The 17005-nt window shown below is 26.4% G+C and overlaps 2 protein-coding genes and 1 long non-coding RNA gene across 3 annotated transcripts in view; 2 read left to right on the top strand and 1 right to left on the bottom strand.

Moving 5' to 3' along the window:
- LOC140054276 (1-aminocyclopropane-1-carboxylate synthase-like protein 1) overlaps positions 1-17005 on the bottom strand; it is a 73794-nt gene that overhangs the window by 19684 nt on the left and 37105 nt on the right. The gene's annotated exons all lie outside the window — the stretch shown is intronic.
- Positions 2483-4103, top strand: LOC140054278 (uncharacterized). The gene is made up of 3 exons (XR_011846506.1): positions 2483-2603; positions 3057-3183; positions 4069-4103. It is a non-coding gene; the product is annotated as an uncharacterized lncRNA (long non-coding RNA).
- On the top strand, positions 4948-15829 carry LOC140054801 (uncharacterized). Its single transcript, XM_072099892.1, has 8 exons — positions 4948-4982; positions 7913-7984; positions 9606-9677; positions 10768-10839; positions 12380-12454; positions 12928-12999; positions 13740-13824; positions 14729-15829. The coding sequence occupies exons 1-8, from the start codon at positions 4948-4950 to the stop codon at positions 14885-14887; spliced, it is 642 nt and encodes a 213-aa protein (XP_071955993.1). The 3' UTR covers positions 14888-15829.

The raw sequence follows: 17005 nt of genomic DNA, 5'->3' as shown, positions 1-17005 counted from the left end.
CATTTTTAGTTACCATAGTAACTGTTGCTATGCATAACTAAGGGAAATTAAATAATTATCAGATAATTATTAATTAATAATTAATAATGAATCCAACCATCACAGTAAAACAAATATAGAATTTAAAACCAATATTTAATAATAAAGTGTGATATTTTACATGCTGACCTTAAATGAAATGAAATTTCAAATCAGGGCTTCAATATTTGTTATGTAGCATTAACATACCTGAGTATATCATTGACTTTTGATTGGTTCTATTTTGGGGAGGGGAAAGTGGTGGATCAAGGACTTTTAAATAGTTAGGTGGTTGAAGGCGAGGGTCTAAAAACTTAACTTTATGTCCTATCTTTTGCATTGCAATTTTTAACTTGGGGTGGGTGGGGGCTTGGAGAAAGGGGGAGGGGTGGGATGGAGTGGGATGGAGGAGTTTGAATCCGTCTACTCATTGGGGCGATGGTAGCGGCAGTGTGGGTGGTGCTTGAATGCATGCATTTGACACTCTATAGTGGATGATCGACCAAAGTGTTGCAGTTTATCTTTTTGTGGTTATAGTTGGGGTGGGGGGGGGGGAGAGGGGTGGTAGTCGAAAGTGGTGGTGGATGGGCATGTGGGATCTGCTTAGGTTAGCAAATAAAAGAAGTAAACAAATGAAAGAGGAGCTTCAAAATAAGAGAGGAGTAATCTGTTGCAAAGATTAAAATTCACAACGATCTGATAATTTATTCAAATTTCCAGAGGATATAACCTATAAAATGACATGAAAACTGGGAATTACAGAATCTATAATTAAAAATTAATTTTTTTTTCTCACAACACAACTAGAACTATATAAAACATTAAGAATTTTTCTGACCAATGAGTTTCAAATCAAATAATCAAAGAAAATAAAATGTTTTTACTAATATACCATGTTTTTTTTTTTATAAAAATGCCTATGTTTCTCGCAACACTGCTTGTAGATTTTAAATTTACCCCAGTATTTTATTTTAGAAATCAATTATTAAACATTAGAACTACCTATTTGTAATAAATCAGCTAAAAAAATACACCACTTTGGGCGTTATGGTGAAGTAAAGTTTAGTTGCATTGAACAATTTAAAAAAAGTGAAAAACACCCCTTTTTAAATAAATGGTATCTCCCAAAGTATAAAATAAAAAAAAATAAAAAAATTTGAAACAGGTACACAATGCATTGTTATTATGCATACACTAATTATTTTTTATAATTGAATGAACAACACAAAAATATCGTTCATCAAAGTAGTACCAATATCCATTTTAAAAAACCTTAAAAAAGGACAAAATTTGTCAAAAACACAAATTTGGCCGTTGCCATGGAAATATACGTGTGAAATAAAAAATACTTCATATTTGATTTCTCTCAACACATATATAGCCATGTGCAAAATTTGAAAGAAATCCATTTTTTTGAGTCTGCCACTTTTTTTGATATTTCTTTGATTCTTACAGACAATGGCTCTTAAATACCTCCGTTGATGAAAGATAGGTAGTAGTGCAGCTTAAAGCCCAGATAACTGGAATGGAACAAACGGCCCCAGAAGGAAAATGGGTACTTGGTGGAGGTGTGGAAATTCCCTGCCGATTTTACATATTTGCCAACGAAGTAGACAAGAAAAAGATACAAGATGCGTTCAAAGCACCATTTGGACGACAATAAACTGTAAAATAAATGTATGATAAACACGATCATACATATTAATTATTATCATCAGTCTGCATCTGAAGTATATGGCATTAAATTATCTACTACAGTACCTCTTAATCATGTGTTTGTATTGTTTATTTCTGTTCCTTTGACGTTCAGTTAATAAACCTACATTCTTAATACAGTATAGTAGTCTATCTTGAAAAGAAGCCCATACTATCTTGAAAAGAAGCCCAGGGGGCTTCATTTCGAGCTGGGCTTCTTTTCGAGGTTTTACGGTATAACATTTAAAAAGGTATATAACATTTAAAAAGGTATATAAAATTTAAAAAGGTATATACGGTAACGTTTAAAAAGGTATATAACATTTAAAAAGGTATATAACGTTTAAAAAGGTAAATAACATATAAAAAATCCTTCCCTGGATAATAATTAAATGATCCATTTAGTAGATCTGAGTTTTTAATGAAACTAGACACACCCAGCCTCACTCTGCCTATATCTAATGAAACTAAAAAACACAAATCATGGATGAATTTGGTTGTACAGTATACATCATGACGTCATAGTCAGTAGTTCAGTTTATTATCCCATTTCAACAATCCTAGTTAACTAGTTCATGTGTTTTGTAAATCTTGTGCTTTATACGAATATTATATAATATCAATATAGTATGAAGTATTTAATTTTTAATTGTATTATTGCATCTGGTGATGTACTTCATTTAAATGTTTAATATCTAAAAGCAATATACAAAGTATATTGTTCATATGCTGAGCGGACTCGCAGAAGTAAAGTTTATTAAATTTATTACGAGTTAATTAAGTTAAAAAGATGTTCATCTTGAAAGGAATCATACTACTGTATTGTATTATTATATTGGCTGTATTACCTTGTTCTCGTTGTTCTAGTGATAGTGATGGTGGCAATGTCAGTGAGTATTATAGTAGCAGCTCTAATTCCCTTCCCGATATGATTACTTCATTTTTTAACAATTTTCTTTATGCATTGATAACTATAATACAGTATAATGATTATACCAACGAGTGTGTTATTTTCATTAATTGGCTGTTTGGTATTTGATACTGTGTTTTTATACTTTTTTAACAGTAGACCCTCTACAAACTTTACTGTTACTAAGATTCAAAGGCAATTAAATCTCTTGTTCACTTTTAACATCTGATTTAATTTTAATTCTACAGTACTATACAGTATTTACTTGTATGTTTTTGTGATTGTGAATTTAATTTATTAGCTGATGTTTAATTGCCTATCACAGCTAGACATGTCTGACTGACGGAAGATTGCGTTTGTAACAATACATACATTTCCCCCCTTTCCCTTTCCTAAACGTATCTCTGAGTTGTCTTTTTCTTTAAACAAGCAGAATGTCCAGCCTATTGTACTTGTACTCAGCTAGCTGACCGTCACGAAGTGGGATGTCGTCCTCCATGGAGTATTAATAACATCACAACTATCAACGAGTATAATGATCATGTTCCAATAACACAATTGTAAGTATATGGTTATTATCAGTGTAATTATTTCATTGTATGTCTACTATAACATGGAATTTAAAATATATATATTTAAAAATATGTAATAATGAGTATACATATAATTATTATTATTGGCACCCATTGATTAAAATATAATGCACAATTGAAATTTAGTACTTATTGTTATCAGAAATAATTTCATTTTGTGGGGTCACTTTCTATACCCTAACCCCAACCACTATATCACTCTATACCTGTATGACTAGAACATAAATAAATAAGTGCATTGTCACCCCATGTATTTGGTAGTTTGACAACACTGAACAATATGCATTTTATCATTTCATAATGTAATAAGTGTTAATTGGTCATTAATTAAAGAGATTTAATTAATATAATTATTAAATATGTTAAAATGAAAACAAATATTTAGAATTTGCTATATGGTGTTCATGAGAATAACACTTTATTATTTTAACATTCATTTAAAGAGATTTAACACTGAACATTATGCATTTTATCATTTCATAATGTAATAAGTGTTAATTGGTCATTAATTAAAGAGATTTAATTAATATAATTATTAAATATGTTAAAATGAAAACAAATATTTAGAATTTGCTATATGGTGTTCATGAGAATAACACTTTATTATTTTAACATTCATTTAAAGAGATTTAAATATTAAATTATTAAATACATTAAGATGATAACAAATATTTAGATTTTATAAAGAAATTGTATAACATTTTTTATATTTTAAGCTCATCAGCATTTACTATGTAGATCATGTCCTTGAAAGACTATAACAAAAATTAAAATGTATATGAAAAATAAATGTTGACATATCAAACAGCTTGAATATTGTAATTGTTACTGTACATTGTTTTTACTTTTAAGGCATTTGGGCTCTAACAAAATAAGTACATTACCAGCCAATGTATTTGATAGATTGACAGCACTGAAAGAACTGTAAGTATCTTTGTCATATCAATTTCTTTGTTTAATTTTTTGTAAAAATACATAATAAAATAATTCATATTACTGCCTAATTGTATAATTTCATAATGTGATCAATACATACAGTATATACTTTTTTAAAACTTAGGTTTAATAAAATATTAACCAATCAATATTAATTATTCATTTTTTAAAGATTTTAATTGTTAATTGGTCATTATTTAAAGATATATAATTTTATTAATATATTAAAGAAGATAACAAATTTTTTAAATTTGCTAAAACAATTGTATTAATGAGAATAACATTTTCTTAATTTAACAGTTTATTTTTGCCTAATTAAAGTATCATCAGCATTTACTATTTATATAATGTCCCTATCTCTTAACTAAACTATGTATTTGATAGTTTGACAGCACTGACATACCTGTAAGTATTTTGATTATATCAATTTCTTTGTCTAATTTGTTTTTAAAATTGATAATAAAATAATTTATAACAATGAATATTATGCATTGTATGATTTCATAATGTAATCAACATACAGTATACAGTATATATTTTAAAAATCACTTAGCATTAGTAAAATATTTAACAATTATAAATAAATTATTCAATTTTGAAAGATAAAAATAATTGAAAATTGGTCTTCATTTAAAGAAATTTAATTATTATTATTATTAAATACTTAATATGTAACAAATATTTACAATTTGCTTATGACCCTTTCTTATTTTAACACTTTCTATACCTTAACCCCAACCACTATATCACTGTTATTCCTGTATGACCATAAAAAAATAAGTGCATTGCCAGCTTATGGTATTTGATAGTTTGACAACACTGACAAAGCTGTAGGCCTAAATTATTTTGCAATTATTTATTTCTATGTTTAATTTTTTTTCAAAATAAATAAAAATATAATTTATAAAAATGAACATTATGCATTTTATCATTTCATAATGTAATAACTGTTAACTGGTCATTAATTAAAGAGTTTTAATTAATATAATTATTATATGAAAACAAATATTAGAATTTGCTATAGAAATGGTGTTCATGAGAATAACACTTTATTATTTTAACATTCATTTAAAAAGATTTAACTATTAAATTATTAAATACAGTAAGAAATTGTGTTCATGAGAATAACATTTTTCAAATTTTAACAGTTTAGTTTTGCCTAATTAATGTAAGCTCATCAGCATTTACTATTTAGATAGTGTCCCTGAAAGACTATAAAAAAAATCAAAATGTAATCATTATTATTTGTTACACAAATTGTGTTCAATAACACATTCTAATTATTTTAACATAGTTTATTTTTGCTTAATTAAAGTATACTCAATAGCATTTACTATGTAGATAATGTGATCAATACATACAATATACAAATATATTATTGATAATGGGTCTTCATTTAAAGGAATTTAATTATTATAATTAAATACATTAAGATAACAAATAATTTGTCATACAAATTGTGTTCATTCATGAGAATAACACTTTCTTATTTTAACAGTTTATTTAATTGAAGTATGCTCATCAGCATTTACTATGTAGATAATGTCCCTATCATTGACTGAAAGACTATACAAATAATTCAAAATGTTCATGAAAAATAAAAGTTTAGATTGTACAGATTAGATTAATGTACATTGTTTTTACTTTGAAAGTATTTAGACTGTAACCTTTAGTAAAATATTTAACAATTATCAATAAATTATTCAATTTTTTAAGATATAAATAATTGAAAATTGGTCTTCATTTAAAGAGATTTAAAGAGATATATTAAAATAACAAACATTTAGAATTTGTTATACAAATTGTGTTAATGAGAATAATACTTTACTTGTTTTAACATAGTTTATTTATACTAATTAAAGTATACTCATCAGCATTTACTATGTAGATAATGTCTCATTGGCTGAAAGTAAAACAAAGTTGTATACAGCTTGCATATTGTAATTTTTACTGTACATTGTTTTCACTTTTAAGGCGTTTGCACTATAACCAAATAAGTACATTACCAGCCAATGTATTTGATAGTTTGACAAAACTGATATCCCTGTAAGTATTTTGATCATATCAATTTCTTTGTTTAGTTTCTTTTTAAATTGATAATAAAATAATTTATAACAAAATGAACATTAATCATTGTATCATTTCATAATGTAATCAACATACAGTATACAGTATATATTTTAAAAATCACTTTAGCATTAGTAAAATATTTAACAATTATCAATAAATTATTCAATTTTGAGAGATGAAAATAATTGAAAATTCGTCTCCATTTCAAGAAATTTAATTATTATTATTCAATACTTAATATGTAACAAATCTATATATAAATTTACGTAAGGGCAAAATTCGGTAAATCGCGCCTTACTTCTAGAATTTTTACTCGATGGTATATAAAGTTGGTTCGTACTCTCGGTACTGATTTTAACCACCTGATGTAACCCTGTTTACTAATTAAATTAAGTTAGATAATAAGTTATTGACGGTTAAAACGAATTTAGGTTCCAAGATTTGCCCCAAATAGGGGTGTTTTCCGACCGTGGTATACACTGTATAATGGATGTCCGTCTTGAAAAATACCCGCCACAAAAATGCGAGGAGGCTTCGCATTTTCCTATCTCCTCCTACGATAATTGTTTTTAATAGCTGAAAACCGGTTGAACAGCTAGAGTACACCATCATAATGTTGAAGACAGGCCGATTTTCTTTAAAAAATACTATTTTGATAGATTTAATATACGATTATACAAATCTATTGATTTGCGATGAATGAAACATCCCAATCTCTCAGTCTGCCAGAGTTTGGTTTAACACAAGTACTGTAGGTAAATTTATGAGCCCTTGGTTTAACACATACGGTAGGTAAATATATGGGCCCTTTCAGAATAAACTTGCGATATTGTGGATAGGCTCTACTGTTAGATATATAAACACATTATTATATACAAATAAACTTTATACTGACAGTTCTTTCTCAACGTTTGTATTAATTAATAATTACCAAATATAAACGTCGTAGTGGTGTATCGTGACATGGTACTTTAATATTTCAATCGATTATGACAGTGACAGTTTTAACTAAACTAAATAAAGAATGTTCTCTAATATAATTAGGAATCTCTTGCCATACACGGGGAAAATTAGTGTACAATGAATATTTAAAAGAAATAAATAAATAAATAAAATAAAAAAAGTATTAAATCGCAAATGTTTTACTGTATTTAGAGGTATATTATTTATAGGCCTATAAAACATGAAAAAAATATTTCGTTACTGAGTGGATAAAGAATATATTTAAAAATTGTTCCTCTTTGTACCTCGCTTTCCTATCCCTCAACCCTAATGTTACATACAAAACACAAATTGGGTTTCTTTAAATGAGTCCAAATCAAAAACTTGGACTCATTTTGTGATAAGTTTCTCCTTCGGAAGTAATTCCCAGGTTGCTAATTTTAGTTGACTACATAAATCATCGTGTCTATTTATTCGTTTCTGTAAACGACAATGTATATAGTCCTGCGGTACGTACATTTGAAATCGCCAGTTTTGTTACTCTGAAATTACTGTGTATTCGAGAACCATCTGTGGGCACGACCTAGATGGTACGCGAGCGAAGCGAGCGTACCATCTAGTTTATACTAATTAAAGTATTCTCATCAGCATTTACTATGTAGATAATGTCTCATTGGCTAAAAGTAAAACAAAGTTGTATACAGCTTGCATATTGTAATTTTTACTGTACATTGTTTTAACTTTGAAGGTATTTGAACTATAACCAAATAAGTACATTGCCAGCCAATGTATTTGATAGTTTGACAGCACTGTCAAGACTGTAAGTATTTTGATCATATCAATTTCTTTGTTTAATTTTTTTTTTTAAATTGATAATAAAATAATTTATAACAATGCATATTATGCATTGTATCATTTCATAATGTAATCAATATACAGTATACAGTATATATTTAAAAAATCACTTAGCATTAGTAAAATATTTAACAATTATCAATAAATTATTCAATTTTGAAAGATAAAAATAATTGAAAATTGGTCTTCATTTAAAGAAATTTAATAATTATTATTAAATACTTAATATGTAACAAATATTTACAATTTGCTTATGACCCTTTCTTTTTTTACCAATTTCTATACCTTAACCCCAACCACTATATCACTGTTATTCCTGTATGAACATAAAAAAAAGTGCATTGCCAGCCCATGGTATTTGATAGTTTTTCAACACTGACAAAGCTGTAGGCCTAAGTATTTTGCAATTATTTATTTCTATGTTTAATTTTTTTTCAAAATAAATAAAACTATAATTTATAAAAATGAACATTATGCATTTTATCATTTCATAATGTAATAAGTGTTAATTGGTCATTAATTAAAGAGTTTTAATTAATATAATTATTATATGAAAACAAATATTTAGAATTTGCTATAGAAATGGTGTTCATGAGAATAACACTTTATTATTTTAATATTCATTTAAAAAGATTTAACTATTAAATTATTAAATACATTAAGAAATTGTGTTCATGAGAATAACATTTTTCAAATTGTAACAGTTTATTTTTGCCTAACAAATGTAAGCTCATCAGCATTTACTATTTAGATAGTGTCCCTGAAAGACTATAAAAAAAATCAAAATGTATATGAAAAATAAATGTTTATGATTAGGTTATATGCATTGTCATTATTATTTGTTATACAAATTATGTTCAATAACACATTCTAATTATTTTAACATAGTTTAGCCTTAATTAAAGTATACTCAATAGCATTTACTATGTAGATAATGTGATCAATACATACAATATACAAATATATTATTGATAATATTGGGTCTTCATTTAAAGGGATTTAATTATTATATTAAATACATTAAGATAACAAATAATTTGTCATACAAATTGAGTTCATTCATGAGAATAACACTTTCTTATTTTAACAGTTTATTTTAGCCTTAATTAAAGTATACTCAATAGCATTTACTATGTAGATAATGTCCCTATCATTGACTGAAAGACTATACAAATAATTCAAAATGTGTATGAAAAATAAAAGTTGAGATTCTGAACAGCTTGAATACTGTAATTTTTGATGTACATTGTTAAATTGAAGGTATTTGGACTCTAACCTTTAGTAAAATATTTAACAATTATCAATAAATTATTCAATTTTTTAAGATATAAATAATTGAAAATTGGTCTTCATTTAAAGAGATTTAAAGAGATTTATTAAAATAACAAATATTTAGAATTTGTTAAACAAATTGTGTTAATGAGAATAATACTTTACTTATTTTAACATAGTTTATTTATACTAATTAAAGTATACTCATCAGCATTTACTATGTAGATAATGTCTCATTGGCTAAAAGTAAAACATAAAAGTTATATACAGCTTGCATATTGTAATTGTTACTGTACATTGTTTTTACTTTTAAGGAGTTTGGGTGGTAACCAAATAAGTACATTACCAGCCAATGTATTTGATAGTTTGACAGCACTGACACATCTGTAAGTATTTTGCTCTTATCAATTTCTTTGTTTAATTTTTTGTAAAAATACATAATAAAATAATTCATATTACTTCCTAATTGTATAATTTCATAATGTGATCAATACATACAGTATATACTTTTTTAAAACTTAGGTTTAATAAAATATTAACCATCAATATAAATTATTCATTTTTTAAAGATTTTAATTGTTAATTGGTCATTATTTAAAGATATATAATTTTATTAATATATTAAAGAAGATAACAAATTTTTTGAATTTGCTAAAACAATTGTATTAATGAGAATAACATTTTCTTAATTTAACAGTTTATTTTTGCCTAATTAAAGTATCATCAGCATTTACTATTTATATAATGTCCCTATCTCTTAACTAAACTATGTATTTGATAGTTTGACAGCACTGATATCGCTGTAAGTATTTTGATCATATCAATTTCCTTGTTTAATTTGTTTTTAAAATGTTATCATTTCATAATTTAATCAATATATAAAGTACAAATGTTAAAACCACCTGGCATTAGTAAAATGTTTAACATTATAAATAAATTATTCATTATTAATATCTGAATTGTTCCTCTGAATATTTTTCAGAGGGACAATATATCTTTAATTAAAGTATGCTCATCAGCATTTACTATGTAGATAATGTCTCTATCATTGACTGAAAGACTATACAAATAATTCAAAATGTGTATGAAAAATAAAAGTTGAGATTCTAAACAGCTTGAATACTGTAATTTTTAATGTACATTGTTTTTACTTTGAAGGTATTTGGATTCTAACCTTTAGTAAAATATTTAACAATTATCAATAAATTATTCAATTTTTTAAGATATAAATAATTGAAAATTTGTCTTCATTTAAAGAGGTTTAAAGAGTTTTTTAAAATAACAAATATTTAGAATTTGTTATACAAATTGTGTTAATGAGAATAATACTTTACTTATTTTAACATAATTTATACTAATTAAAGTATACTCATCAGCATTTACTATGTAGATAATGTCTCATTGGCTGAAAGTAAAACATAAAAGTTATATACAGCTTGCATGTAATTGTTACTGTACATTGTTTTTACTTTTAAGGAATTTGGGTGGTAACAAAATAAGTACATTGCCAGCCAATGTATTTGATAGATTGACAGCACTGACATGGCTGTAAGTATTTTGCTCATAACAATTTCTTTGTTTAATTTGTTGTAAAAATACATAATAAAATAATTCATATTACTTCCTAATTGTATAATTTCATAATGTGATCAATACATACAGTATATACTTTTTTAAAACTTAGGTTTAATAAAATATTAACCATCAATATTAATTATTCATTTTTTAAATATTTTAATTGTTAATTGGTCATTATTTAAAGATATATAATTATTATTTTATTAATACATTAAAGAAGATAACAAATATTTAGAATTTGCTAAAAAAATTGTATTAATGAGAATAACATTTTCTTTTTTTAACAGTTTATTTTTGTCTAATTAAAGTATACTCAATAGCATTTACTATTTAGATAATGTCCCTATCCCTTTACTAAAGACTATAAACTAATTAAAAAATGAAAAATAAAAGTTGACCTATCAAACAGCTTGACATTTGGGCAATAAACCCAATAAGTACATTGCCAGCCAATGTATTTGATAGTTTGACAGCACTGACATCCCTGTAATAAGTATCTTTCTCATATTAATTTCCTTCTTTAATTTGTTTTTAAAATGTTATCATTTCATAATGTAATCAATATATACAGTATACATTTTAAAACCACTTGGCAGTAGTAAAATGTTTAACATTATCAATCAATTATTTATTATTAATATCTGAATTGTCCCTCTGAATATTTTTCAGAGGGACAATATATCTTTAATAATAATATTAAAAACATAATGATGATAATAATAACAAACATAAATAGAATTTGCTATAAAAAGTAAATTTGACATCAAATAGCTACTTTCTATTGTACATTGTTGTATACATTTTACTCATTAAACTTTCTTGATTGCAAGAAGGAAAGCATTGTTGAATTTACAACATATACAAATAACAGTTAAATTAAAAAATAAATGTAGTCATCTAATATAAATTATTATAGATTGATTGATTATAAATAATATAAAGAAAATAACTTAATACAATATCGAACAAGCACCAATAATTTGGTAGTCATCTAATATAAATTATTATAGATTGATTGATTATAAATAAATATAAAGAAAATAACTTAATAAAATATTGAACCAGCACCAATATTTTTGTAAGATTATAACAATAACGCCATCAATAACTTCATGTTTTAATTGGCGTAGTTTTACAGTGGAATCATACAAAGGTTTAATTCAATACTTTGATTATGACATTAAACAAATTAGATAGTAATATTGATGGTAAGTTAAAAATTATACATTTCTGGTTAAAATAGTTGTGGTGTGAAAGAATTCAATATTTGGCTTAAATAATAATTATTCTTATTGATTGATTTTACAAATTTAGTTATTTTTTATCTTATATGATCCAATGTGTACTGTTTAATTTATATCCAATGACGTCACTGTTTGTTGTAGTATAACCAGTCTATTAGTAAATCACTGTTTTCACAGATTTGTTTAAAATCAATTGAATAATAATAATATAGTAATTTTGTAGGATTAACAAACAAACCATATACATATCGGTTATCTCCCAACAGGCATTTAGATAACAATGCTATAACTACCATAGAACCAGGTGCATTTTCTTCTTTTGCTTCATCTCTTTCATATTTGTAAGTTCATAATATTAATATATGATTTATAATTTAAATAACTCATGCCATGAAGTAGCTATTTAAGGAATAATTTAAACTGCAGGTTGTCATTAGGATTACAAAGCTAGTTATTTACTCTAAAATGTAAATGCAACTAGAATTGAACGAGAAACTTTGCAAACAAGTGTAAACATGTATTAGGTTTTCATCAAGATTCTTAACTTAATTTATTGCAACGCTAGAATGGTACGTTTAAATAGTTTATAAATGAAAACACATTCAACAATGTACTTTTGTCATTGATTATATTCATTCCAATTTTCCTTCTGGCTTCACCCATTATTTCACAAGGATGATATCCTATAGTACAAGAGCCTCTTGGTTATTAACATCCTGTACAACCTAAACTCATGGTAATAGTACCCTTCATTTTGAAATGTTAATATTTTTAAAATTAAAATTTACTATGGCTAATCATTGTCATTATTTAGATTTTTATATGGGAACAGCTTGCTTTATTACGAAGATAAAACTTTTGAACAATTAACAAACTTAACACGTTTGTAAGTATATGACAGGTGTGCATACACAATGTTACTCTTATTATTATTTCAAGGAAAATCAATATTTTTAAATTCTTAAAAGAATTTGAATTTCATTTAATTCGTACAACTGCATTCAGGAGGTCAATTTTCAACTGTAGTACACCTCATGACACTTTTGATTGATCCGTTAATTAAATCAATTCATGTATTGTTTATTGGCGTTCTATCATATAATAATTTGTCAATTTATGTCTAAAACGTCAGTGGCAACTTGCATTAAAAACTTTCAGCTATTTTAATAGGTTTAAAAACCTTTTTTAAAACAATGTTGGCACTGTTGTTTAACCAGTTTCAATTTTGTCATTGAATTTGTCAGTTTTTATTTTTAGCATGCTGTTATCAGTAATCATGTCAAATAATCTACATTAATAATTTGAATGTTAGATTATGTTCAATTTAAAATAAACATATTAAAATTAATAAGTAATTATTATGATTAAATGTTACAGTTCATGATAGTATGTTCTTATTCTTTGTGTATTTATATTATATATAACACTACACATAATATTTTGATATTCAGAATAGTTATCAATTAAATGTACCTTCAAAATCTTTGAATATTCTAAACCATCTTTATGATCTAAGAGAAACAAGTACACAAACAATAGTAAATTTTCTTCAAGTTTGAACACTGTTAAAATGAAACTAAAAATCATTGACATTCATTTGCTGTGTGCTTACTTTTGCTCTCATAGGGACACAGATTGTTCAAGACTGTGTTGCCTCGTAGGCGTTATTGATTACTGTCAACCATCATGTAAAGATGAACAAACAAGAGAAGTATAGATTTTTATTCTTTTCATTTTATTTATTTTGTCGAGGAAAAACAAAATCGACACAACGGTTTTAGTAAAAAGCAAAGAATCACCATCAAGTGGCTCACCCATGGTGCGGGAAAAAAGTATAGGAAAATTCTTTTTGGGTTTTTCTGATAGAGTATACCATATACAATGTCAGAAAAAAAATCCCCCAAATTTTGTATGGCACTTTTAAATTTTGGCCTATATAACGCACACAAATGCCTATTAACACACACAAATACCTATATATAGGGGATAGGGAAACCAATTAACGGGTTTTGTTACTTGGAGTTGTGTTATGATGATTAAAATTAGCCGAGGCTTACTTTAATAACTACTTCTCATAGTAGTTGATAAATTGAGTCGATAACAATGACATCATCATGCCAGAATCCAATATGGCGTCCAATCTCCTTTTAACGTTAAAATGTATGAATACTATTTAAAATGAAATGTATACACAAATCCAAACCTCTAGTTGATGGTAGAGATTTGCTTTAAAATGTGGCTTGTAGGAGGTAAATTTTTTTCCCCAATATTTTGGTATGGATCGATGACCCTTGACCTAATTTACCACCCTAGTTCCACAAACATTTGTTTGCATCTACACCCTCTACAGCAAATAATTAACTATAGCTTTAAGAACTTGACCTATTTAATATTTTCGAAAGTCCAAACCATACATAAAAGTAAAGACAATATTAAAAAAAATGAATTAATTAATTTTAAAAAAAAATATTAAGAGAATCTGTACACATAATATTTTGGAGAAAATTATTATGAGTAGGCAATATAAAGATTGCACTGCCTCTGAAGTCCCTGAAAAGGATGATTTTATTGTAATTTCTATTCATTTAACAGCATTGGGTTTATTTTAATTGCAGTGTGTTACCTCAAAGCATTCGTGTCCAATAAGAAATGATGGACAACTCTCAACGGAATATGAAACAAGATCAAATAAATATGGAAAGCAAACCAGGGTGGATGATGAAGATGATGATGATGATGATGATGATGATGATGATGATGCTGGTTCCGGATAATTGTAATGGTAATTGGTTCTGAGATGGATTGGATGAGGATTCCTGATGATATGTTTGGGCAGCGACATCGATCATTTCTATAAACCTCTCAGACAATACTTATCTTTACACAATTGCCGATATGTTTAAGTGCAAAGTGCGTCAACTGGCAGTTGAACAGATTCCACTTAATACAATGTGATTTAATTATTTATTGCGCAAAACTCTACATTTGAACTTGTTTTCGCTTACAAAATTGTCATCTATTGTATTCATGTAATCTTTACATTTAAAAATATTATATATATCTGATAACAATGGATTATCTTTAATTGTAATCCTTTTAAAATATTATACTGCACGTTTAAAGTTGGCAAACACTAATTGTTTATATTTTACGATTTTATCATTCACTGGTTTATATTAATACGCTTTATAAATTATTCAAGGTCTTTTAATTTCTCGACCTCTCGAGTTGTTTGACATCTGTACAAACAATATTTATACAGTAGGCCTAATGTTTAAATACGTATATCATAAAAGTATCAAATAATATTATGGAAGTATCAATTAATATTATTTGGTTGTTTCTCAATCCATTTATTTACAACTTTACCTAGTATATTAAGAACATTTAAGTTTAACCAGATATGGTGATGATTACATTGTATGCTAGAGGTATGGAAAGTCGAATGTTATAAAACGGCAAATTAGAAAATAAAACATGTTACATTCTTAATAATGACTAATATCTGATTACAAGGTTTTGAATTTCATTCCTTAATTGTATTATATACAGTATAAGTAGATTTGTGAATATTTTAGTTTTTTTAAATGTGTCTAAAAACGTACAATTTTTTGATGAAGTTGTTTTAACTTCAAATAACTAATTATTTAACTCAACTCTAAAGAAACCTGAATTTAGTTACTTGGTAAAAATCGGTACTGTATGTTGTACTAATTGTCTACAACGTTAAGTAAAGACTTGAAAAGTTAATTAACATAAATTATATGTGAAGATTTAAATCATCAATTTTAGTAATATTATTAATTATTTGACGATTTCGTAGATTTAAAGAAAGAATTGATTGATGTTGTTTGGTAATGTTATGACGTACTACTTTCGTAAAATGTTTTGAATTCTAACAACTTAAGGAGTACCAAACCTAAATGCAAAAAACTTGAGGAGTACTTAATCAAAGTTCCATTATTATATTATATTCGTATTTGATTGTCATTAATATTTATTATTACTATTAAAAGCAGCATTAAGAAAATAAATTAGAGGGCAGTGTGTTATAATTTGAGTATTCAAACAAAACATTCACAACACAGTTCGTCAAACAAAAAGTAATTTTAAAATAAAGCTTTATCGTGAGCTTGATTGTTCCTGTTTCGCCAATGGTACCATCTGCTTTTAGAGGATCACACACTATTGTTCCATACGGTATATCAAGATGTTTTCTATCGGTTGCTTTAACATACAGCTTGTAGTAACCATTACCAGGGAAGAGGGAAATATCACTCTTCCCTGCCATTACCCAAGATTGTATACTCAATTATCATATCATATCAAGCTGAACGCTATTATTTATTGATTTTATTTATTACGTGCAATGTATTTCAATACTTTAAAAGATGATGAAATAAAAGTGGGACATTGACCGAACTTATCAAAGTACAGTAAGGACTTATTTCCAAAAGGATCGGAATATCACCAAGTATAAAGGGAGTGTCCAGGAGGCGACCAGCCTGCTCTTAAAGAGGAATATTTAAGAAAGTTATTGTACGAAAATAGAAAATAATAGAAAAGATATTTACAATTTAAACTAATAGTACACAAATCTGCAAAATTTCCTTAAAAAAGCTCATATTATCTAAAGCCTCTTTCACACTTGCTTTGGTCTGGCTCCGGTTTATTTGCAGGTGTGAAAGACCCTTTAACCATGTAAAAGACGAACAGCCTTAATTTAATATATCGATTTGAAGTTTGAAGTGAAACAGGAAAATAATAATGTAAAGTGTATTGCTTTCAATTATGTATATAACATAATGGCTTTGATGATGAATGCTGTAAAAAATTAACAAGCTTTGACTTAGATTTGATTGGCTGAATCTTCGTAACTGTTGTGAGTCGTT

Source organism: Antedon mediterranea, chromosome 7 (genome assembly GCF_964355755.1).
Source record: "Antedon mediterranea chromosome 7, ecAntMedi1.1, whole genome shotgun sequence".
Taxonomy (NCBI): domain Eukaryota; kingdom Metazoa; phylum Echinodermata; class Crinoidea; order Comatulida; family Antedonidae; genus Antedon; species Antedon mediterranea.
This window is presented reverse-complemented; position numbering and strand designations above follow the sequence as displayed.